This window comes from Balaenoptera borealis (genome assembly GCF_965194805.1).
Source record: "Balaenoptera borealis genome assembly, chromosome: 13".
Taxonomy (NCBI): Eukaryota; Metazoa; Chordata; class Mammalia; order Artiodactyla; family Balaenopteridae; genus Balaenoptera; species Balaenoptera borealis.
In genome coordinates this window covers 41,925,055-41,947,869 of record NC_138870.1, presented here as the reverse complement: position 1 = coordinate 41,947,869, position 22,815 = coordinate 41,925,055, and the positions used below count along the sequence as shown (strand labels likewise).

Sequence of the window (22,815 nt, the reverse complement as noted above, 5' to 3'; positions counted from 1 at the left end):
CGTGTCACAGGATTCAGCTGTCCAATCCGCAGGCTTCGGAGGCGGGGCCAAAAGAAGGACTAGTTGTCGAGCCTCTTTCTGGCCAGGAAAGAAACTGACCCGACTCAGCCAGCCAATCCGAGAGCGGAGCGCGGGGTGGAAGAAGAAGGAGGAGACCTTTCTGAGGCCGGCGAAGGCGTGGGCTCGGAGTGTGGGCGACAACGGGCGCCGGGTACTCTCGCGAGGTCTCGGGACTGGTGTGGGAAGGACCAGTCTCGCGGCATTGTGGGAAGGGCTGGCCTCCTGAATGAGGCTAACTGACGGAGTTGGAGGCTGGCCCGAACCACTGACCCGACTCTGATGAGTTCGGCGTCAAGCTGTGGGGACTCCGCTCCAGACCCATTGTAGGAAACGTCTGTACGTTGTGCCTAGGCCGAGGAACTGCCTCCAAACGGGCGGAGAGGGCTGGAAAAAATTGAACTGAGGCTAACAATAAAAAAAATAAAAAGAAACAATCGTTTTTTCGCTCCAGCTTTATGAATGGTGAGGTGTGGTCTCCATGTCACAGATAAGAAAACAAGACTCAAAACAGTGTCATTGAAACTCAACAGGCCTGGAGGACTGGGGAGAGTTGTGGCCTGTTGTTGGCAGGCAGGGGTGTGAAAATGAGGGAACCTAGAACACTCTGGTTAGAATGGAAGGGGTTAACCTCTAATGGGAAATGGGCGATGGTTTCAAGTGTAAAGGACTCTGATAGGTTCTCTCCCTGACTCGTGCTTCCTATTATACAAGCCAGGAGCCTAGGAGTTATTCTTGAATTCCTCTTTCCCTCCCCTTCCAATTTCTCCTTCACACCTTTTCATTATCTTTGGATTTCATTTACCTTCTTCCTCTTCATTATCTCCACGCTAATCTCACCTAGAGGATTGCAAAAGCCTCCCACCCTCCATTCTCTCTTGCTCTCCACAATAATCCATTCACCATATAGCAGCTAGAGTAATCTTTCCAAAATGCAAATCTGGTCATGTTACCACTGTGCCTTGACCTCTCCCCACTCAAACTCCCCATCTTGTACCACTTTCCCCCTTGTTCTCTGCTTTTCAACTCCATTGCCACTTCCAATCCCTGAAATTTGTCATGTTCCTTCTAGTCTCTCTGTCTGGAATACCTTCCACTTTGCCTATTCATGCCTCCAAATGGATGTTCGCTGTTACTTTCTTGTAGAGGCCTTCCTTGAACCCCTCTACTCACAACCCACCCTAATCTAAGAAAAGTTTCCTTAGTTGTGTGCTCTCAAAGAACAGTGTTTCCTCAGAGCATGTATCTCAGTTGGTAATTGTATATTCACCAATGTGAAACTAATATATCATGTTTATTAAAGCTGATCTCTCCTGCTAGACCTCCATGAAGGTGGTGACCTTTTATTTTTGGCTTACATTATATTTTCAATGCCTTGCATTGTGCCTGCCTGTAAGGGTGTTCACTATTTGTTGAATGAGTCAATGGATGAATGAATGATTGATCAAATGAATACCTGGAGAGATAGGGAAGACCTCCAAAAAGAAGTAATATTTGAACTTCCTGTTTAAAAGAGAGAAGGCTCTTCTAGTCACTCGGAACAGCACTTACAAAGGCAAGGAAACTTGGAGTGTTCAGAGAAGGGTAAGTCCTTAGGGATAGATGGAACGTAGGATAGTAGGAAATAAAACTAGAAAGATGGTCTGACTGGAAGGAAGGGGACAGTCACCTGATTCCACTAACAGGTACCGTGAATGTGCCAGATCCTGATACTAGATTAGCAGGGATGGCTACTGACAAACATTGTGCACCTACTGTGTGTAAGGCCCTTTGTCACACATTTGGGGTACATGGAGGAATAAGGCCAAAGTTTGAAGGATGGGGAGGCACCAGGATGGAGGTTGGCTGCACAGTGGCTTTACATGATTTTAAGGTAGTCAGCACAGTCCAGGTCCAAGTTCACAAATCTGGAAACTTGAGTTTGTCAGGCTACCCAGAGTAGATCTTGGAGTCACACTAACCGAATTCGTAAGAGAAATTGAGTGATTTACCATGAGCGATATGCCTTTTGGTGACCAAAATATGTATGCCTGCTCCTCAGGGCACCACCTTCACAGAATCAAGGTACAAGGAGACTGATTTTATATCATAAAAGTCTTTCAAAGAGCCAATGTGGGCTTCCCTGGTGGCACAGTGGTTAAGAATCTGCCTGCCAATGCAGGGGACACAGGTTCAAGCCCTGGTCTGGGAAGATCCCACATGCCGTGGAGCAACTAAGCCCGTGCGCCACAACTACTGAGCCTGTGCGCCTAGAGAACGTGCTCCACAAGAAGAGAAACCACTGCAATGAGAAGCCCGTGCACCGCAAAGAAAGAGTAGCCCCCGCTCACCACAGCTAGAGAAAGCCCACGCACAGCAAAGAAGACCCAACGCAGCCATAAATAAATAAATAAATAAATATATAAAAACTTAAAAGCTTAAAAAAAAAAAAAAAGAGCCAATGTTCAGAATATCTGCTATGCCTGTCATAGCGTCCAACCTGTTTTCTATACAGCAGTCAGAGCGACCTGCTTCTGTTTGTCTTTGCTGGACCTCGAATATGGGGAGGTGCAAGCCACCTCTCTTGTTTTATTCTGTCAATCCCCCTTTACTCCCTGTCTGCTCTCCCCCATAGACACCACTCTAATGTGACTGATGTAAGTTCTTAACTATGCATGTGTGCTTATAAAATATGTAGGGTTGTATATTTGTTTCCTATTGCTGCTGTAACAAATTGCCACGAATTTAGTGGCTTAAAACAATACAAATTTATTCTCTTACAGGTCTGGGGGTCTGAATTCTAAAATTTGGTCTGGTTCCATTCCTTCTGAGGCTTCAGGGGAGAATCTGTTCGCTTGCCTTTTTCAGCTTCGAGAGGCTGCCGGCATTCCTTAGCTTGTGACCCCTTCTTCCATCGCTCTAACTGTAACAGGGAAGAACCTTTTGTATTCTATTACAAGTTAATCACTAAAGGGATGTTGCCTATAAGCTTAAATTATACATAATGGCCCATCTCTGGGAACCCTGCTCCCCAGGTAATGAGCATTAAGCTAAAATACCTTTGTTTAGCTCACAGGAAACATCTTGACCAGGTCCACCTGTGAATGACTGCAGGGAGGAAGAAATGAACACATTCCCTCTGGAGGCAGATGGGAACCAGGAAGCGTTTGACTTTACTCCCTTCCCTTTTAGTATAAAAGGAGCCTGAATTCTAACTCAGGCGAGATGGTTCTTTGGGGGCACAAACCCACCATCTTCTCAGCTTGCCGGCTTTTTGAATAAAGCTGTTATTCCTTGCCCAACAACTCGTCTCTCGATTATTGGCCTGCTGTGTGGCGAGCAGTACGAGCTTAGCCTTGGTAACACAACTTCTTGCTTCTGTTATCACATATACTACACGCTGTGATCTCCTGCCTTCCTCTTATGAAGACCTTGTGATTACATTGGGCCTACCCGTATAATCCCAGATAATCTCCCCATCTCAAAGTCCTTAACCACATCTGCAAATCTTTTTTGCCATATGACGTTAACATTCAGAGGTTCAGGGGCTTAAGATGTGGACATCTTTGGGGGTCCATTATTCTACCTACTACAGGTTGTTTAGTGTATAAGTTTTTAATTTGCATAAATGGCATTGCCATATGATTTTTTTTTTTTTTTTGCCATGCTGAATGGCTTGTGGGATCTTAGTTACCTGACCAGGGATTGAACCAGGGCCGGCAGTAGAAGCGCTGAGTTCTAACCACTGGACCACCAGGGAATTCCCTCCATATGATTTGTTTGTTTGTTTGTTTTTTATTTATTTATGGCTGTGTTGTGTCTTCATTGCTGTGCGCGGGCTTTCTCTAGTTGCGGTGAACGGGGGCTACTCTTTGTCACGGTGCGTGGACTTCTCATTGTCGTGGCTTCTCTTGTTGCAGAGCACGGGCTCTAGGCACGCAGGCTTCAATAGTTGTGGCACGTGGGCTCAGTAGTTGTGGCTTGCGGGCTCTAGAGCTCAGGCTCAGTAGTTGTGGCGCACGGGCTTAGTTGCTCAGCGGCATGTGGGATCTTCCCGGACCAGGGCTCGAACCCATGTCCCCTGCATTGGCAGGCGGATTCTTAACCACTGCGCCACCAGGGAAGCCCCCTCCTCCATATGATTTTATTTTTACTTTTTTTTGTCAACTCTGTTTCTAAAATCCATCCTTATTGCTATATATAATCTAGTTCATTGCTTTTAACAGCTGCATAGGATTCCATGGTAGGCATCCATCATACTTTGCTTATTCATTCCCTACTTCTACAAACAATGCTAGAAAATTATCTTATGTTGCCCCCTGTGAACATGTTCAAGAATTTCTCTGGGACATATATCCAGGAATGGAATTTCTGGATCATGAAGTTTATGCAAACTTAATTTCACTAAGTACCTCCAGATTATTTTTCAGAAAGTCTGAAGCTGTTTGCACTCTTAACAATGTTACTTGAAAGTTATTACCTCTATCCTCTCCAACACTTGATATTATACAACTTTCTAATGTTTACAATTCAATGGGTATTAAGTGGACTCTTGGTTATTTTAAAGTACATTTCTCTGATTACTAGTAAGTTTGACTGTTACTTCATATTCTTATTAGCCCATAGAACTCTCCTTCTGTGAAATGCCTACTTGTATACTTTGTGCATTTTTTCCTATTGGTTTTCCTGTTGACTTATAAGATTCCACTGTATATTCTGCATATTAATTCCACGTCCGCTTTAAACATTGCAAATATATCCTTTAGGTCTGTAGTGAAATATAATTGATTTTCTATCTGACAACCTTAATGAACTCTTGGTTTTCCTAGTTTGTCTACTGATTCTGTTGGGTTTTCTATAGACATAATTAATGTCTTCTGCAAATCAAAACAGTTTTATAAATTCCCTTTCAGTTTCAAACTTTGTTGAGTTTTTCGTTGTTTTGTTTGATTTTGTTGGTTTTTTTCTTACATCATTGTGCAGAACTTCCAACATTATATTAAACAGTCACAGTGCCAGGGGCAACCTTGACTTATGGGAAACCATCTACAGTTTCTCCAAAGACCAGCCTGTTTTTTCTCACTTTTTTGTGTGAAACAATCTCAAACTTACAGAAAAGTTGTATGAGTAGTACGCAAACCCTTTTCTCTTAGCCATTTGAGAGTAAATTGCCAATATGTTGCCTTATCTTCCCCCAGTACTTTAGTGCATATTTCCTGCTAACAAGGACATTCTCTTACATGACCACAACACAACCATCAAAATCAGGAAAAGAGGAACTTCCCTGGTGGTCCAGTGGGTAAGACTCTGCATTCCCAATGCAGGGGGCCCGGGTTCGATCCCTGGTTGGGGAACTAGATCCTGCATGCCACAGCTAAGAGTTCGGATGCCATAACTAAGAAGTCCACATGCTGCAACTAAAGATCCCACATGCTGCAACTAAGACCTGGCACAGCCTAAATAAATAATAAATAAATATTTTTTTTAAATCAGGAAAAGAACACCAATACACTCCTGCCATCTAACCCTCAGACCCCATTCAAGTTCTGCCAGTTTTCTAAGTGATATCCTTTATAGCAAAAGGATCCGGTAAAGAGTCACGTGTTGCATTTAACTGTCATGTCTCTTTAGTCTCCTTCAATGTGGAACAGTTCTTCATTCTTGACTTTTGTGACCTTGACACTTTTGAGGATTACATGTCAGTTATTTGCAGAATGTCCTTCAGATTGGGTTTGTCCTGATGTTTCCTCATAGGGTATGCATCTCTGGCAGGACTGTCACAGAAATGACACTGTTTTCTTTCTACTGCGTCCTATCAGGTGGTGGTGCCTGTTTCCATTTTTCCTGTAACTTTGATTACTTGATTAAAGTGGTATCTGCCAGGTTTCTTCACTGTAAATTACTCTTTCCCCTTTGTAATTAATATTTGGGGCAGAGTACTTTAAAATTATGTAAATATTCCATTCCTCATCAAACTTTCACTTTATTTACTTAATTATATCACCATGGATTCATAAATACCTATTATTGATATATTCAGCGAATTGTTATCCCATTACTAATATTATTCATTCTGATACACAAGTTGTCTCTGGTTTGGTTTTCCACTGTATCCTTTCAGCATGTCTGTATCCTTTAGCATTCATCATTTTTTAGCATTTTTTTTCTTTCTGGCACAGAAACATGTTTCAGGCTCAATTTATACTTGCCCTGCATCAGCTCTGGAATCAGCCGTTTCTCCAAGGAGCTCTGGTTCCTTTAAGAGGAGAATGTATTTTAGAAACCACGAGCTGGACACCAGCTGTGCTCATTGCTATTAGGGTATTTCTGCCCCTCAGGCCCTCTCAGTAGACAGAGCTGGGGCATGTAATCTACACACACACCCACACACATACATGCACAAATTCAGCACATTTACATCCGTATTTCTATATCTAAATGTATTGAAAACCATGAGTTCAAGACTGGCATTTATAAACTATGGCATTTACCTGCTTTAAAATACATCAAAGTCTTTCTATTGTCCTTACCAAATATCTTAGGAACTTGCCAAAATAAGGTAGTCTCTCTTCTCTTTGCCAGACTCCAAGTAATGAATCGAGATTTAAAATTTTGCAATAAAAAGAGACAGAGATCAGCCAAAAAGGATTTTCTATAGTTGCTTTATTTAAAAATTAATATACCCAAGTGTTAAATAATTATCAGACATAACCTACAGTGGTTTCTTAGCCCTCTGGTGGTGAGGTTTAGTCTTTCATTTCAAATATTTGAGACTCCTTTGTCTTAAAAGAGGTAACAAAGAGACGTTCATTTATGGTCACGTTCTATGGACGTGCGTGGCCTGGTAACTGTTTCCTAGAAGAAGGGTGTTAGTATTCCCCTTTTATAATCTTTGCTAGCACAGAAATGACTGACAATGATGACAACCATTTGCAACTTTTCCTTCCTCGTTTAAGAAGCAAGCATTTTCTAAATCAAAACTACAATGAGATACCACCTCACACCAGTCAGAATGGCCATCATTAAAATGTCTACAAATAACAAATGCTGGAGAGGGTGTGGAGAAAAGGGAACCCTCCTAAACACTGTTGGTGGGAATGTAAATTGGTGCAGTCACTATGGAAAACAGTATGGAAGTTCCTTAAAAAACTAAGAATAGATTTGCTAGCTATCCTACTCCTGGGTGTATATCCGGAGAAAACTCTAATTTGAAAAGACACGTGCAAGACAATGTTCATAGCAGCATTATTTACAAAAGCAAGACATGGAAGCAATCTAAATGTCCATCAACAGACGACTGGTTAAAGAAGATGTGGTATATATATACAATGGAATACTATTTGGCCATGACGAAGAATGAAATAATGCCATTTACAGCAACATGGATGGACCTAGAGATTATCGTACTAAGTGAAGTAAGTCAGAGAAAGATATGATATCATTTATGTGTGGAATCTAAAATATGATACAAGTGAACTTATTTACAGAACAGAACAGACTCACAGACATAGAAAACAACCTTATGGTTAACAAAGGGGAAAGGGGGTGGGGGAGGGATAAATTAGGAGTTTGGGATTAACAGATACACATTACTATTTATAAAATAGATAACCAACAAGGTCTTACTGTATAGCACAGGGAACTATATTCAATATCCTGTAATAAACCATAACGGAAAAGAAAGGGGAAAAAAGAAGCAAGCATTTTCTATTCTCTAACAGAAATCTTTAAAAGTAGCAAGTATACTAGTCTGGGCAAGAGATAAAAGAATTCTGTTGTATGTTGTAAAATGTATAAATTATCTTTTGGACTAGACAGACCTTAATCCAGTAAGAGGGGTGATACTTTATCAGTCCATTTCTTCTGCAGAAAAGGAAACATTGTAACACGGTTTATTCTAAAGAGACCTTTGCAGTTGCAGTCAGAATCAACCAGTTTTTTCAGAGTATCATGGTTTACAAGGTCCTGTATTGTCTCCTGCCCTTCCTCCTCTCCAACCGCATCTCACACCTCTCTTCTCTCACTGTGATCCAGCCACACTGGCTGGATCCACTAGGAGAAACTCCATGTAACAGTGGCTTAAATGAGATATACATTTATTTATCTTTCACTTGAAAAATCCAATACTACACTGTGGTGCAGGATGTCGATTGTGGTGGAGGTTGTATTGTGGGGAAAGGGAGTGCTATGGAATGAATTGTGTCCTCCAAAATTCATATGTTGAATACCTAACCCCCCATGTGATGGTATTTGGAGATGGAGCCTTTGGGAGATTAATTAGGTTTACATGAGGGCATAACGGTGGGGCTCTCATGATGAGGTTAGTGTGCTTATAAGAAAACACATTAGAAAACTTGCTCTTTCTTTCCCCCATCCCATGTGAAGCCACAGTGAGAAGGTAGCTGTCTACAAGCCAGAAAAAGAGCCCTAACCAGAAGCTGACCATGCTGACACCTTGATCTTGGACTTCTCACCTCTGGAACTGTGAGAAAATTCATTTCTGTTGTTTATGCCACCCAGTCATAGTATTTTAAAAGGATTTGGCACCTTTGTCAAAAATTAATTGACCATTGATGTATGGGTTTATTTGTGGACTCTCAGTTCTATCCCCCTGGTGTATATGTCTATCCTATGTCAGTATCACACTATTTTGATTACTTTCGTTGTAGTAAGTTTTGAAATCTAGAAGTGTGAGTCCTCCAACTTTGTTTTTCTTTTTTCAAGATTGTTTTGGGACATTTCTGGTGGCGCAGTGGTTAGGAATCCGCCTGCCAATGCAGGGGACACGGGTTCGAGCCCTGGTCTGGGAAGATCCCACATGCCGTGGAGCAACTAAGCCCATGCGCCACAACTTATGAGCCTGTGCTCTAGAGCCCGCGAGCCACAACTACTGAAGCCTGCGCACCTAGAGCCTGTGCTCCGCAACAAGAGAAACCACTGCAATGAGAAGCCCATGCACTGCAACGAAGAGCAGCCCCCGCTCGCCCCAATTAGAGAAAGCCTGTGTGCAGCAATGAAGACCAAACGCAGCCAAAAATAAATAAATTAAATTAAATTTTAAAATTTATTTAAAAAAAAGAGATTGTTTTGGCTATTCAAGGCCCTTGTAATTCCATACAAATTTGAGGATCAGCTTTTCCATCCATTTCTGAAAAAGACTTTTACTAATGCTTTTCCTTCTCCTGTCCTGCCTTCTTCTTCTTCTTTTTTGTTTTTAATTCTTTTGGCCATGCCGCGTGGCATGTGGGATCTTAGTTCCCCAACCAGGGATCGAACCTGCACCCCCTAGCAGTGGACGCGTGGAGTCCTAACCACTGGACCACCAGGGAAATCCCTCTTTTTACTTTTTTTTTTTTTTTAACTTATTTATTTATTTTTGGCTGCGTTGTGTCTTCGTTGCTGCACGCGGGCTTTCCCTAGTTGCGGTGAGTGGAGGCTGCTCTTCATTGCGGTGTGCGGGCTTCTCATTGAAGTGGCTTCTCTTGTTGCGGAACATGGGCTCTAGGCGCGCGGGCTTCAGTAGTTGTGGCACGCGGGCTCAGTAGTTGTGGCACACGGGCTTAGTGGCTCCGTGGCATGTGGGATCTTCCCGGACCAGGGCTCGAACCCGTGTTCCCTGCATTGGCAGGCGGATTCTTAACCACTGCGCCACCAGGGAAGTCCCCCTCTTTTTACTTTTAAAGTCAAGTTTATCTTCTCTCTTTCACAGACTTGGCTTTCTTGAAATATTTAGTGATTCTTAATTGTGTGCTTACCTTTGTAACTGTTATTACTGGTTAGACTGTCTTCCATTTCTCTTAAAGAGCCCACAGGGGGTGAGGAGGGTGCTGCTTCACATGCTAATTTCACTGTTAGCCTATTTTCAGTGAAAACAGGGAAGGAGCAGGACATGGCTTCCATCACTGCTGCAGGGGTCAAGCCAATGGATTCTTGCTGCTTTGATTTAATCATCTTGTTTATTGCTCCTGGTCTGCTGCTTCTAGCATTCACCCTTTTGGGCACGGAACATCCTTTGTGCTACTCCTCATCTCCACAGAAGAACTCTTCTGTCAAGAGCTCTGCACTGTAGTTTACCTTTCCAACTAATCAGTGCCTGTGGCAGAAAGCCTCTAAGATAGGCAACAATTATCCCTGCTACCTGGTGGACGTGCCCTTGTGTAATCCCCTCCCCTTTAGGGTGGCTTGGATGTAGAATATGACGGAAGTGATGGAATGCCACTTCCAAGGCTAGGTCATAGAAAGACTGTTGTTCTGTCTTGGGTGCTCTCTCTTAAATAACTCACCTTTGCAGGGAGATCAGCTGCCAGGACAGGAAGCCGCCCTGTGAATTCTGAACTTGCCTAGCAAGCCCCTGCAACTGTAGAATCTAATTCCTTGCAATAAGTCTCTTAATATCTATCTCTTACTGGTTCTGTTTCTTTGGTTGAACCCTGACTGGTGTAGATTTTCATGCCTGAAAATGGGTGTTATTGTAACAAATACCTAAAAATGTAGAAGTGGCTTTAGAATTTGGTTATGGATAGAGTCTGGAAAAACTGAGGAGCATGATAGAAACTCTGCAACAGGCTTCAATATCAGGGTTGAAACTGCTGGATAAATAAACTATTTATTAAAAATGGGGGGAGTTCCCTGGTGGTCCAGTGGTTGGGACTCTGTGCTTTCATTGCTGAGGGTGTGGGTTCAATCCCTGGTTAGGGAACTGGGATGCCACGCGGTGCCTGGGGGAGAAAAGGCGGGGGTGGTGGGAACCTAGCTTGTCTTGAACAGACTGTTAGTAGAAATATGAATGTTAACTCTCTTAGCTCAGAAGGAAGCGAGGAGCACGATGGAGAATACCTATACTACCTTAGAGAATATGTAAATCATCACAAAGAGACTGTTGGTAGAAATATGAACGTCAAAGGTGCTGCTGGTGTTGAGGGCTCAGAAGAAAATGAGGAACATGCTGTGGAAAATAGAGGAGAGGGGATATTTTTTATTTAGTAGGAGAAAGCTTAGCAGAATTGAGTCTTACATTTATGCGAAAAGCAGAATTTGTAACAATGAACTTGGGTATTTATCTTTGCTGCCAAGTTTTGAAGGTGGCGTCTGGTTTCTTGTGGCTTACAGTAAAATCTGAAAGGAAAGAGATAAATTGAGGGAAGAAATGTTAAGCGAAAAGGAATCAGAACATGGTATTTGGGAATTCTCACCCTACCCATATTGCAAAAGATGCTAAAATTAGGTCATTCACTGTCAGGAAAGTGTGCTCTGAAGAGAAATCCAAGGATGTACCTGGGCAATCTTTTGTTAGTGCCTAGGAAGGATCAAAGGTCAGAGTATTCAATCACACAAAGGGCTATTTGGAGAGATTAGCCCTGCGACTCGTGGACCTCCTTAGCCATCTGAGCAGAAACCAAGCATAGAAATGGGATTATCCAAAAAGATTTATAAAAGATCCTCTTGTCTAATGGAGTAAATCCCAGAGACATACACAGGAAACACACACAGTTCTTAAGGATGTCCTACAAGCAGAGACACTGCCAGCTTGTAGTGAAAGGGACAGAGAGAGAGCAAAATTAAAGAAAGCTGTCAGACTCCCAGAATTATACAACCAGGAAACGAACAGATGAAAACACATGGAAAAGGAAAGATGACTCCAAGGGCAGGGCAGTGAGTCCAGAAGGTGGAGCCAGGAACCAGAAAGGATTATTCCCAGGCCTTGAAACCTAACATTGTTTTCCCAGCTGGATTTTTCATTTTGAATTTTATTTTAGTTTAGTTTTTCATACAGCAGGTTCTTACTAGTTATCTATTTTATACATGTTAGTGTATACATGTCAATCCCAATCTCCCAATTCATCCCACCACCACCCCCGCCCACCCCCGCTTTCCCCCCTTGGTGTCCATACGTTTGTTCTCTACATCTGTGTCTCTATTTCTGCCTTGCAAACCGGTTCATCTGTACTATTTTTCTAGATTCCACATATATGCATTAATATACGATATTTGTTTTTCTCTTTCTGACTTACTTCACTCTGTATGACATTGCTTCAGAAACTTTTTTCTTTCCATTTTCTTCCTTTTTGAGTGGGAATGTCTATAACTGTTATCCTATTCCTGTCTCACCATTGTATTTTAGGAACAAATAACTTGTTTTCTAGTTTCACAAGTCCACAGATGGAGAGTAATTTCCACCCAGGATCAGTTATATCCAGAGCCTCACCCATAACTAATTTAGATGATCAAATGATGAAACCTGGGACTTTTGAGCCAATGAGACCTAGATGAGATTTTTGCTCTTCAGTTGCTCCTGTAACTGAGACTTTCGGGAACCTTGAAATGGGGTACATATATTTTGTATGCGAGACCAACATGAATCTGTGGAGGGCAGAGGGCAGACTATGGTAAAGATAATAATGCCCTCCCCAAGAGGTGTCCACATCCCAATGCCCAGAACCTGTGAATGTTTTATTACATGACAAAAAGGACTCTGATGATGTGGGTAAATTAAAGATTGTGAGATGGCAAGATTATCCTATATTATCTGGGTACATCAATGTAATACAAAGGATTGTTGTAAGAGGGAAGCAGGAGGATCAGTCAGAGAAGATATGCTAACTGAAGCAGAGATCAGAGTGATGTGATTGCTGGCTTTGAACATGGAAGAGGGCCACAGGACAAGGAACTCGGGCAGTCAGTCTTTAGAAGCTGGAAAAGGCTCCTCTAGAGCTTCCAGCAGGAACACAGATCTGTCATCCCATTTTAGACTTCTGACCCCCAGCACTGTAAGATAATAAATTTGTTATTTTAAGCCCCTGAGTTTGTGGTAATTTGTTACAACAGCAATAAGACATCAATACATTATGAGGAAAGTCTGCAACACACGCTCAAGCTGTCCCCTTCAAACAGAAAACACCTTTGATGCTTACACTGTTGAAGGATAACTAGAACTGTGATCCCTGGTTTACAATTCATGATGGGTCCCACACTACCCTGCTGAGGGAAGCAGTTCAGGAGGCCATATTCTGAACCATGTCACCTCATTCTCCTGCCTACAAGATTGCCAAGTCTACCCAACTATGCATGAATCATCTCACTTAATCTTCATAAGCCTAGGAATTAGCTACTATTGTTGTCTCCATTTTACAGATGAAGAAACAGAGGCAAAGAGAGGTGCAGTATCTTTTCCAAGGTCATGCATCTAGTAAGTAGAAGATCAAAGATTTAAATGCAGATTCTTAAAATTGTACTTTTCACATTCTTTCATTAGTTAAAAAAATATTTGCTTCAACACTGGGATTCTATAACGAGTATAAGTGTCAAAGGTTTAGGAACAAATACAACCAACATTTGGTAGGCACCGAACAACATTTATTAACCGTGGGGGCGGAAGTGCACAGGGGACTAAAGCCCATCAGCCTTTGGGTATCTGTCCATGTGTCTCGTAGAGGACGTGGAGAGTGTTGATGAACCTGTCGAGGCCGGTAAAGTGGGCATCTTCTGTGATAGGAAGTGAGAGCAGAGCCAAAGAAAGCTCCAGAAGTCAGTGCGCAATTGCTATCTGGTCATGGAAGCCGTAGGATGATTGAAGCCACGAGTAAGAAGAAACTGTGAGTCAGCAAGAGCCAGGGCAGAGGGTGAGGTCATTTGCTTATTGTGACAGGAGCAGTCGGAGCACCGGTCAGGGAGCCGTGTGCCCCTGCCGTGGAGGGCGCTCCCCGTCACCTGGCATGCTCCGTGAGGCCTGATGGGGCTGCAGAGCCCGTGTCACACAGGTGTCTCTGGGTTCCTGTGAAATGACTCCCACTCCACCCCAGGCAGCTGCAATTCTTGTCCCCCTTATTCCACGTGTAACTTCACAATGAACTCCCGTTCGCTTGAGATATTCATTTAGTCTCTCTTCTTCGCAACTCAGATAACTGAACCCCCTTTTCCACCCACAGCAGATGCCCCCTGAGGAATTATTCCACTACAACAGTGGGCACCTCCCTGGGGTCCAGGATACCCACCACAACTGGTTCACTCTAGGAACTGCTAAGTAAATGTGGTCACATCCTCACTTTTGAGGTGACCTTCTTGCAGATGACATGAAAACTACTTCCCCTCTTCCAACAAGCAGAATACAATAAAATCAATACGGTATAGGCTTTCTTAATCACAATCAAATCCCAGCCCTGTCTTCTTGAGGTTAACATCAGATCCCTTGATTAGAATTGGATTTTGAGTTTTCCTAAAACTCTTCAATCACAGCCACGTCTGAGGTTGTATAATTTCAATAGGTGGCTGGATCCACCCGTGACAAATTGATTCTTTCAATTCTCCCTAGCACTTAAACTCGTTCAAGTCTGGTCTTTTTCAATTTTCCCCCCCCCTGCAATCCAAGATAAAAAAATGTATTTTACATGAAAACCCAGAACACACGTATATACACTGAAAATAAAAGTTTCACCATACCCTAAAGTTTTCTATTCCTTTTATTTTAAAATGTTTGTCTTGACCCAATAATTTTTTATTACAATGTTTCATGACCCGCAGCTTGAAAACGATTGGTGCAGTCTCTCCTTTCTTCAAAATTTCACTTCTCAAACACAGATCTTTCTTGGCTCTGGCTCTTTCTTTTCTTTTAACAATCAAACATCTCATGAGAGTGGTCTGCTCTCCACTTCCCCATCTCTCATTCGCTCTTCAGTTGACCATGTTTTGTCTCTGACCCTACCCTGCCCTGAAGCTGCCCTCACTGAGGTCTAACATCTTCCTTGCTGATAAATCCCACATTTCCCACTTGTTACTTAACCTGGGTTCCCAGCATCCTCTGATGCAGCTAGCCACCCCCTCTGGAAAGCTCTCTCTTGCCCTGGCTTCCTGAGGCCTCCTACCTCTCTGCCAGTTAATTCTCAAGATTCACTTCCTCTGCTCCCCTACGAGTCTCCCCAAGCAAGGCACTTCTCTTTTCTCACTTAATACACTGTTCTTGAGTGGTTTCATTTTTTTCTCATGTGGGACACCTGAGAAACCCAGCTCAAACTCTTCCTTCTATCCAGTACAAATCATAGGCCACAGGCTCTGATGTGAAAGTTTCCAAACGGGAAATTTTGCTCACTTGAAAATCTAAATATTTGAAACTCCAAAGCTTTTGTCTGCTTTTCTTCAGTGATATTTCTCCTCTGAGATAAAAAATGCTATTGAATGAAAAGGAGAGAAGGCAAGGGGTGGAGGGTGAAAATGGTGGGAAGCTTGACTAATATTTGCAGTGGACATTGTGGTTGGTCCCCAATGTCCATTCCATACCAGACAATTAGCCCAAGTCAGTGAGTGGCTTTCCCCTGATGACTGTTACTGCTCCAGGAGCGGACACACCAATGATCCTTGCCAGACAGTCTGAAGGAAAGGATTTATATCTCATACTTGGGAGGAGGGGTTTCTCTTTCTTCCACTGAATATGAAGACAGAAGCATCACGCAGTAGCTACCGGCACCCACCTTCAGACAATGAGAACCATCCCGAGGATGAAACTTCCCTCCAAGGATGAAGGCTGAGCAGAACCATGGACAGAGCCTGGGTCCGTGATATTATTGAGCTGCTGAATCAACCAACTTCAGAGCCCACCTACCTCTGGCTCCTTGTTACATGAGGTAGTTTACTTTCTTTTTTTAAAAAAATGAAGTTGTATGTTACTTGTAGCAGAAAGCATCCTGATAGGTTCAGCATCTCAAAATATTCCATCACACCTGAACTCCAGACCTGTGGACCCAAATGCCTGCCAGCCCTTCCCCCTGGCTGTTCCACAGCATCTCACACTCAGTAAGTCTAAAACTGACTTTGTTGTCTTGGGCCCCCTCGTCCCCCTACACCAATCTTCCCTGTTTCCGTGAAAAGTCCCACCATGTGCCTGGTTATTCAACTCAAAACCTTGGGTAATCTTTGCTATTTCCCTTTCCCTCACACTGACAATCCCAACTTAGGAACTGCAGATTCTACCCCCCGAATAGTTCTCAAATCCATCCACTTCTTTGCCCACCACCGTCTCTTGCATGTTTCACTGCAACAGTCTCTGAACTGGTCCTCCATCTCCTTCCAACTGTGTCTGCACACCACAGCCAGAGTGACCTTTCTAAGACGCAGATCTGAATATTTCACCCATTAAAACCTTTTCTTTCCCTTTTCCTTAGAATAAACTCTAAGTGCCTTAATATGTCATATAAGGCCCTCAGTGACCTGGCCCTCGTTGCATCTTTCCAACCTCAATGCAATTTCTTCCTTTCTAGCCTTCATTCCAGCAACATAGAACTACTTTCACTTTCCAGACATGCTCCCTCTTGTCTTCTGGCTGACGTATCTACCTAGAAAGTCCTCCTCCTCTCCCTGCTTCACCTGAATAACTGCTGTTCATTCTCCAGCGCTCATTGTGATGGTGCCTCCTTTGGGAGGCCATCTCTACCCTAAGGCTGGGTTAGGTGCTCTTCTTCATGTTCCCACAACACCATCTCCTTATCCCAATCACATCACTCGTCAGGAGGTTGGAATTGTATGCTTATTTGTCTATGTCCCCCACCCAGACTGTGAGCTCCTTGAGAGCAGGGACTCTGGCTTACTCCCTGCACTTAGCACTATAATTGAGTGAAGAAGATCATTCTAAATTCAGAAGTAAATTTTGACTTCAAGGCAAGGGTAGGATGGAATGGAGTTGGAGGACAGCATGGAAATAGACATTTTCAAGCAAGGGGAGGGGTGGTGGTAGCAGAATCTGATCTGCTGGCTAAGTGTGCTGAAAAGGTTTAGGTGGGTGGCAGGGCCAGGCCAGGGGAAAAGACCACTGAGGCAGACAATGTAACCCAGGCAAGAGATGACGGTGGCGGGACTTCCTTGGTGGCGCAGTGGTTAAGAATCCGCCCGCCAATGCAGGGGACACGGGTTCGAGCCCTGGTCCGGGAAGATCCCACATGCCACAGAGCAACTAAGCCTGTGCACCACAATTACTGAGCCTCACTCTAGAGCCCACAAGCCACAACTACTGAGCCCGTGTGCCACAACTACTGAAGCCCACGTGCCTAGAGCCCGTGCTCCACAACAAGAGAAGCCACCACAATGAGAAGCCCGTGCACCGCAACAAAGAATAGCCCCTGCTTGCCGCAACTAGAGAAAGCCTGCACGCAGCAACGAAGACCCAACACAGCCAAAAATAAATAAAATTTTTTTAAAAAAAGAGGTGATGGTGGCCTGGACTAGGGTGGTGGGAGTGGAGACGGGGAGAACCAGACAGCCTTGAAAGAGTTATGAAGTAGAATTAACAGAATTGGGGGTAGGTGAAGAAAAGAAAGGAGTATAAGATGAGGTGAGTTCTAATTTGGGCCACAGAAGTTCTAGTGGTGCTTCATCTTAGGGCAGGGAATCCAGAAGGAAGAACATGACTGCAGAAGGCGGAAAGTGAGGTGAGGGGCTCTGCTTCGGACATTTGGGGCTGCAGATGGGGCACAGAAGTTGAGAAGGATTGGACAGAGAGGTAGGAGGAAAACCAGAAGGGTAGACAGGAGTCATAGATGCCGAGATAGTGGGAGTCAGAAGAGAAATGACCTGAGGCAGGGGGGAAATACTGCTGAGCCTCCTTTGCATTGACGCTCCCATGACACAGACACAAGTGCACTAGGGAGGGTCCCCCCCGCCCCGCCCCGCCCCACCCCACCCCGCCCCCATTTACTATTCTATGATCTTTTTTAAATCGAAGTATAATTCACTTACAATATTATATTAGTTTCAGGTGTATAACATAGTGATTCCATATTTTTATACATTACAAAATGATCACCACTGGAGAGGGTTCCCTTGATAGCAGTTTTATTTGATTTAAAAGTGAAACTCAGACCCTGACCCACCCACTAATCTTGGGGTCGTGGCAGGAGTAGACTCATCCTGGGGATGGTCAGCCTCTTACCAGGACAAGAAATGGGGGAACATATAGACTCTTACCAGGACAAGCAATGGGGGAACATATAGACTCTTACCAGGACAAGCAATGGGGGAACATATAGACTCTTACCAAGATAAGAAACGAGAAACATATGGATCATGTCTCTGTGGGCATGGAGAGGCCCCGCTGTGGTGCTGGGTAGGGTTTGGCCACGGCCAGGGAAGGGGTGACTGGAGCCATCTGGTGGACACATGCAGAGGGGGAGGAGACGAATTCGGGACTGGTGTTAGGATGGGGGCTTAGAGGCCTAGGGCAGGGTCAGGGAGCTCTGGACCAACAAGTTCAGTAGCTGTGAGTAGAAGACTTGTCCAGCTCACTGCGCTGCTCCTTGTGAGACTCTGTCACCACCTGCTGGGGGCCGAGGCACGTGAGGGGCACAAACCATTCAGCACCACCCTCCTTCCAGCTCCTTTGTGGCATGGTGTCCCCCCTCCCTGGCATAAGTTGAGGCTCCAGTCTGACCATCCACCTCCATCTCCCTGTCTCACTCCCACCCCAAGAATCACTAACCCACAAACACCCTAAGATTACCTGCAGCCAGGCTGGGCCTCAGAAATACTATGAGAAATGATGAGGTCCTACGCTCAAGTGACCCATCTCACCTCCCCATTCCGGGTCTCAATGGTCTTGATCAGAACCATCTTCCGGCTGTGGCTCTCCTGGGGAGGCTCCACCTCAGGCACTGGAAAAAGCAAGATGAGAGGTGGAAGGGAGGAGGCTTGGGATTTCTCTTCTTTTAAGCCCTCACTCCGTCTGGGAGGTGAGGGAGGGGTGGGGAGGGGCAGATCCTGAGGAGCGAAGGCGAGTGTAGACCAGGACTCAGAAGTTCACGGAGAGAATCAGTCCTTGAGCAGAGCCATAGTAAGAGTCCAGCCAGGGCAGAAATGGACAAGGGGACAGACAGTTGGAAGTCAGACGTGAAAGACTCACCAGTCGTCTTTATACTTAAGGATGCAAAGGAATGGACTGGCACGGAGATCCTGGGGGCGAAGCACTCGGTCAGCTACTCCGCTGAGCCGCTGGCCTCCCCCCCACTCCTCCCCCGCCCAGTCCTGACCACACCCTATCCGACCCGCCCCTCACCGGCTCTCCTCGCCCTCAAGTAGCTTCCGGTAGGTGGCGATCTCGATGTCCAGGGCCATCTTGACGTTGAGGAGCTCCTGGTACTCCCGCAGGTGTCGCGCCATCTCCTCCTTTAGCTGCCGCAGCTCCTCCTCGAGCCGTGCGGTGCCCGCCTGGTACCCGCCAGCTTCCAGGGCAAACTGCTCCTCCAGCTCCCGCAGCTGTCTGAGCAGCGCCTCGTTCTGGGGGTTGGGGGTGAAGGGGGGGCGTCAATGGGGGGAGCAGCCTTCATCCTCCACCCCCTGGGCGGGGGCGCGCAGCCTGGTACTCACCGTGCCGCGAAGCCCGTCCACCTCGCACGTCAGGCTCTGGATCTGGCGTCGCGACTCGTTCATCTCCTGCTTGGCCTGGCGCAGGGCCTCGTGGTTCCGGTTGGCGGCGTCGGACAGGTCCGCGTACTGCGGCCAGGGGGGAAATCCGGACGTGAGTGGACCAGATGCGCCCTGTCCCCAGCTCCCCACTCTTCCAGGTCCTCCCAAACCCTCCCGTGCCCTCGCACCTTGGACTTGTACCACTCTTCTGCTTCCTGCAGGTTCTTCGCCGCGATGCTCTCGTACTGGGCACGGATGTCCCTCAGCGCCGCCGTCAGCTCGGGCTTCACGGTCGCCTCCACCTCGACCTGCTGCACCTGCTGGCTCTCCACGCTCATCTGCAGGTCTCTCAGCTCCTGCCGCCCAGGGCGAGAGGCCGAGTTCATCGCACAGATCCCACGCGGGCCGCGCGGTTGGTGCACAGAAAAGAGAAGAAACACTTGAATGAACAGGAGGGGGCGCCAGAGAGTGCAGCGCGCCTGGTACTGCACGGCCCGCGCCACGCCCGTACTAAGCCTCTGGCCAGGTTACGGGGGTGCAGCTCCGCTGCTTGCCACCAGGCGGCGCAGGGGTGTGAGTCAAACCACCTGTAGAGGGGATTGAGAGCCTGCGTCTACCCTACGAATCTCACTTCTCTTCCTCAGGTCCACTCGCCAGTCTCTTCCAGAGCTTGTACTCCAGCTCCAACGAGACCACCCCCAACCTCCTGACACCCGGGTCCACCCACCTCCTCGTGCAGCTTCTTGAGGAACTCAATCTCATCCATCAGAGACTCAATCTTGCGCTCTAGCTCCAGGCGGGACAGGGTGGCGTCGTCCACGTCCTTCACGGGGTGGCAGTGGGGGTTCGAGAGCAGGGAGGGGTTGCTTAGGTCGACGAAGAGCCTGGCCCTCCCTGTCTGCCTCTGGAGGCTTCTGGTCGCCTCCCTTTGCCCACAGATGCCACCCTGGATACCCAGGCCGGGGGTAGGAATGGGGAGACCGAGCTCACCTTACGGAAAAGCACGAGGCTGTGCTCCGCATCCTCGCGCTTGCGAGTCTCCTCCTCCAACCTGGTGGGAGGAGTGTGCAGAAGCTGAGCTCCGGGGTCACCGCCCAGCCTTAAGACCGCGACCCCCAGGATCTGGGTCAGAGGCTGCTACTGCCCAGGACTCTGAGGAGGGGTCTTCAGGCTGCCTGATGGACTTGCCCCATTTTCCCTTTAACCTGCTGGGAGCTGAGATGCGGCCCTTTTATACACTGGGGAGACATAGTAACTCCCCCTTCCTCCCCTCCCCAGAGACTCAGCAAAGTGGTAGAGGAGGGGTTGGGGGTGTTGCCCGCTGGCGAGGATGCTGTCTGCACACGCCCAGGTGGATAAGGTGGGCCACTCCCTCTGGCGGCCGTCTCGACGGCCGTCGCCCAGCCCCGGCCCTGTCCCCTGACCTCTGCTTGAGCGCCGCCAGGTCCTCCGCCAGCCCGTCGCGCTCCACCTGCACCCGGTCGCGCTCGCGGCCCAGCAGCTCTAGCTCCCTCCGCAGCTCGCGCAGCTCCTGCTGGCACAGCTGGTCGGTGCGCGCCGGCTCCTGGCCCCGGGCCTGGCTCAGCTCCCCGCGCAAGGCCGCGTTCTGCTGCTCCAGGAAGCGCACCTTCTCGATGAAGTTGGCGAAGCGGTCGTTGAGCTCCTGCAGCTCCTGCTTCTCGTTGCTGCGCGTGGCCAGGAACTCCTGGTTGAGGGCCTCGGCCATGGAGAAGTCGAGGCGCTCCGAGGGCAGGCGCAGGAGGGCGCCCGCGCCCGCCCGGGGACTGCGGAAGCTGCCCAGGCGCACGGAGGAGCCGGGGGACGCCGAGCCCAGCAGGCGGCTGCTCGAGAAGCGGGAGCTGGAAGAGTAGGAGAAGGCCCCCGGGGACAGCGAGGGCGGTGGCCCGAAGGCGCGGCGGTAGTAGGTGGAACTGACGCCGGACCGGAGGCCCGACGGGTGGCTCATGGCGGCCGAGGATGGGCAGTCACCGCTGGCAGAGCTTGTCCGGGCGCTGGGAAGGAGCCGCAAACCGCTGCGAGGCGGCTTTATAGCCCTGCGGGCTCGTGGGGGCATGGGCTGCTCCTCCCACTGGCCTGACTGTGGGGCTATGTGGGGAGGGGGACGCCCCACCCCTGCGGTGCAGCGGGAGCGCCGCGCCCTCCCTCCCTGGTTGCCGGCGCCCTGCCTACTTGATTCCCCCAGTTGCTGGTGGGGAAGGAAACAGGGATGGCTACCACAGGCCACAGGCAGGCGGGAGCGGGGGGGTCGGGGTGTTGGGGGGGGTCAGTGCGTTCCAGCAAGCATCCGGAGCTGGAGCCTAGGGTGGGAGGGCCTCACTGGAACTGGGGTCCCTGCCTGAAAGAGCTGGTAAAAGCTGGGGGCTACGTGGACTGAAGGTTAAAGGGCAGGCTTCTGACACATGGGCAGGGAGGAGGTAGCCCAGGTGCAGGGAGAATTGGCCTGGCTTAGGCCCCAGAGGCTGTGCCTCCACATGGCCCCTGAAGGCTAGGCTCTGCTTTCACATGCTGTCAGCTGCCCCCTCTGTCACCACACCCAGGGAGATCTGGGGGACAGGAGTGCAGCGGCAGCTGAGGTGGGTGAGGAAGGGCTGCTCTCCCTGTAATCCCCAGGGCTCTGTGAAGGGTTGCTGCCTGGCGCCAGCCCTGCTGCTAATGGACTTGCTTCTTCCCCTCCCCCTCCCCTGGACACTTGGCCAGGAGGTTGCCTGCTGATGTCTCAGCCTTAAAGACACAGATCCCAAATCTACCCCAGGCCCCAACAAGGTGGGCACATCAGAGGGGGCTGAGGGTGACTAGGCCCAGCTCTGGGTCCCACTTGGGAGGGTCTGTGCCATGCCAGAGGCTGCACTGTGTGAGCTAGCGTGTGCTGTCTGGCTTTACTGGATTCTCCCTTCCCCCAGCCACCGCTGCTCAGTCACGGCCTCACAGGAACCGGGGCGATTCCTGAAGTAGGAAGGGGAGGGGGCTGAAGGGGAGCAGCTGCTGCCAAGGCTGAGAGATAGACACACTGGCAGGAACCGGTTTCCAGTACTGAGGAGCTGCAGGTACCCAGCGATCAGCGGGGCTGGATGGGAAGAGAAGGGGAAAGAGAAAGTGCCCATCCCCAGCGGCTCAGGGACTGAACGAGGAGAACAAGGCCCAGAACAGAGCCACAAGCCTGTGCACACACACAGATGCATATGCGTAATAGCACCGTGTACCTATGTGCACACACATTAGACACACCCAACCACAGGGCCCTTCATACCCTCCCCCACCCCAGAGTTAGCAGGGAGGCTGATGTCTGGCCTTTGCATGTCAAACGGCTTCCAGAACGCAGGCACAGGCTGCCCAGGAGTGGACAGAGGCAGCTTGATGGTCTGCAGGAGTCGAGGTGCT

General features: G+C 47.7%; 1 protein-coding gene across 7 annotated transcripts; it reads right to left on the bottom strand.

Annotated features, from left to right (window-relative positions):
* Positions 1 to 11,015: 11,015 nt before the first annotated feature.
* On the bottom strand, positions 11,016 to 21,541 carry PRPH (peripherin). Of its 7 annotated transcripts, none has more exons than XM_082352463.1 (9): positions 20,841 to 21,510; positions 20,407 to 20,467; positions 20,144 to 20,239; positions 19,605 to 19,772; positions 19,378 to 19,503; positions 19,067 to 19,287; positions 18,914 to 18,963; positions 18,586 to 18,665; positions 17,834 to 18,163 (listed from the first exon to the last, which is right to left on the bottom strand). In XM_082352463.1, exons 1-9 carry the CDS (start codon positions 21,488 to 21,490, stop codon positions 18,080 to 18,082), a joined length of 1,536 nt encoding a protein of 511 aa, XP_082208589.1. In that variant the 5' UTR covers positions 21,491 to 21,510; the 3' UTR covers positions 17,834 to 18,079. The 7 variants fall into 7 exon arrangements, with proteins under 7 accessions (XP_082208592.1, XP_082208589.1, XP_082208590.1 ...); XM_082352464.1 differs by having other exon boundaries at positions 17,834 to 18,334; positions 20,841 to 21,505; XM_082352465.1 differs by having other exon boundaries at positions 17,834 to 18,331; positions 20,841 to 21,505.
* Positions 21,542 to 22,815: the final 1,274 nt, after the last annotated feature.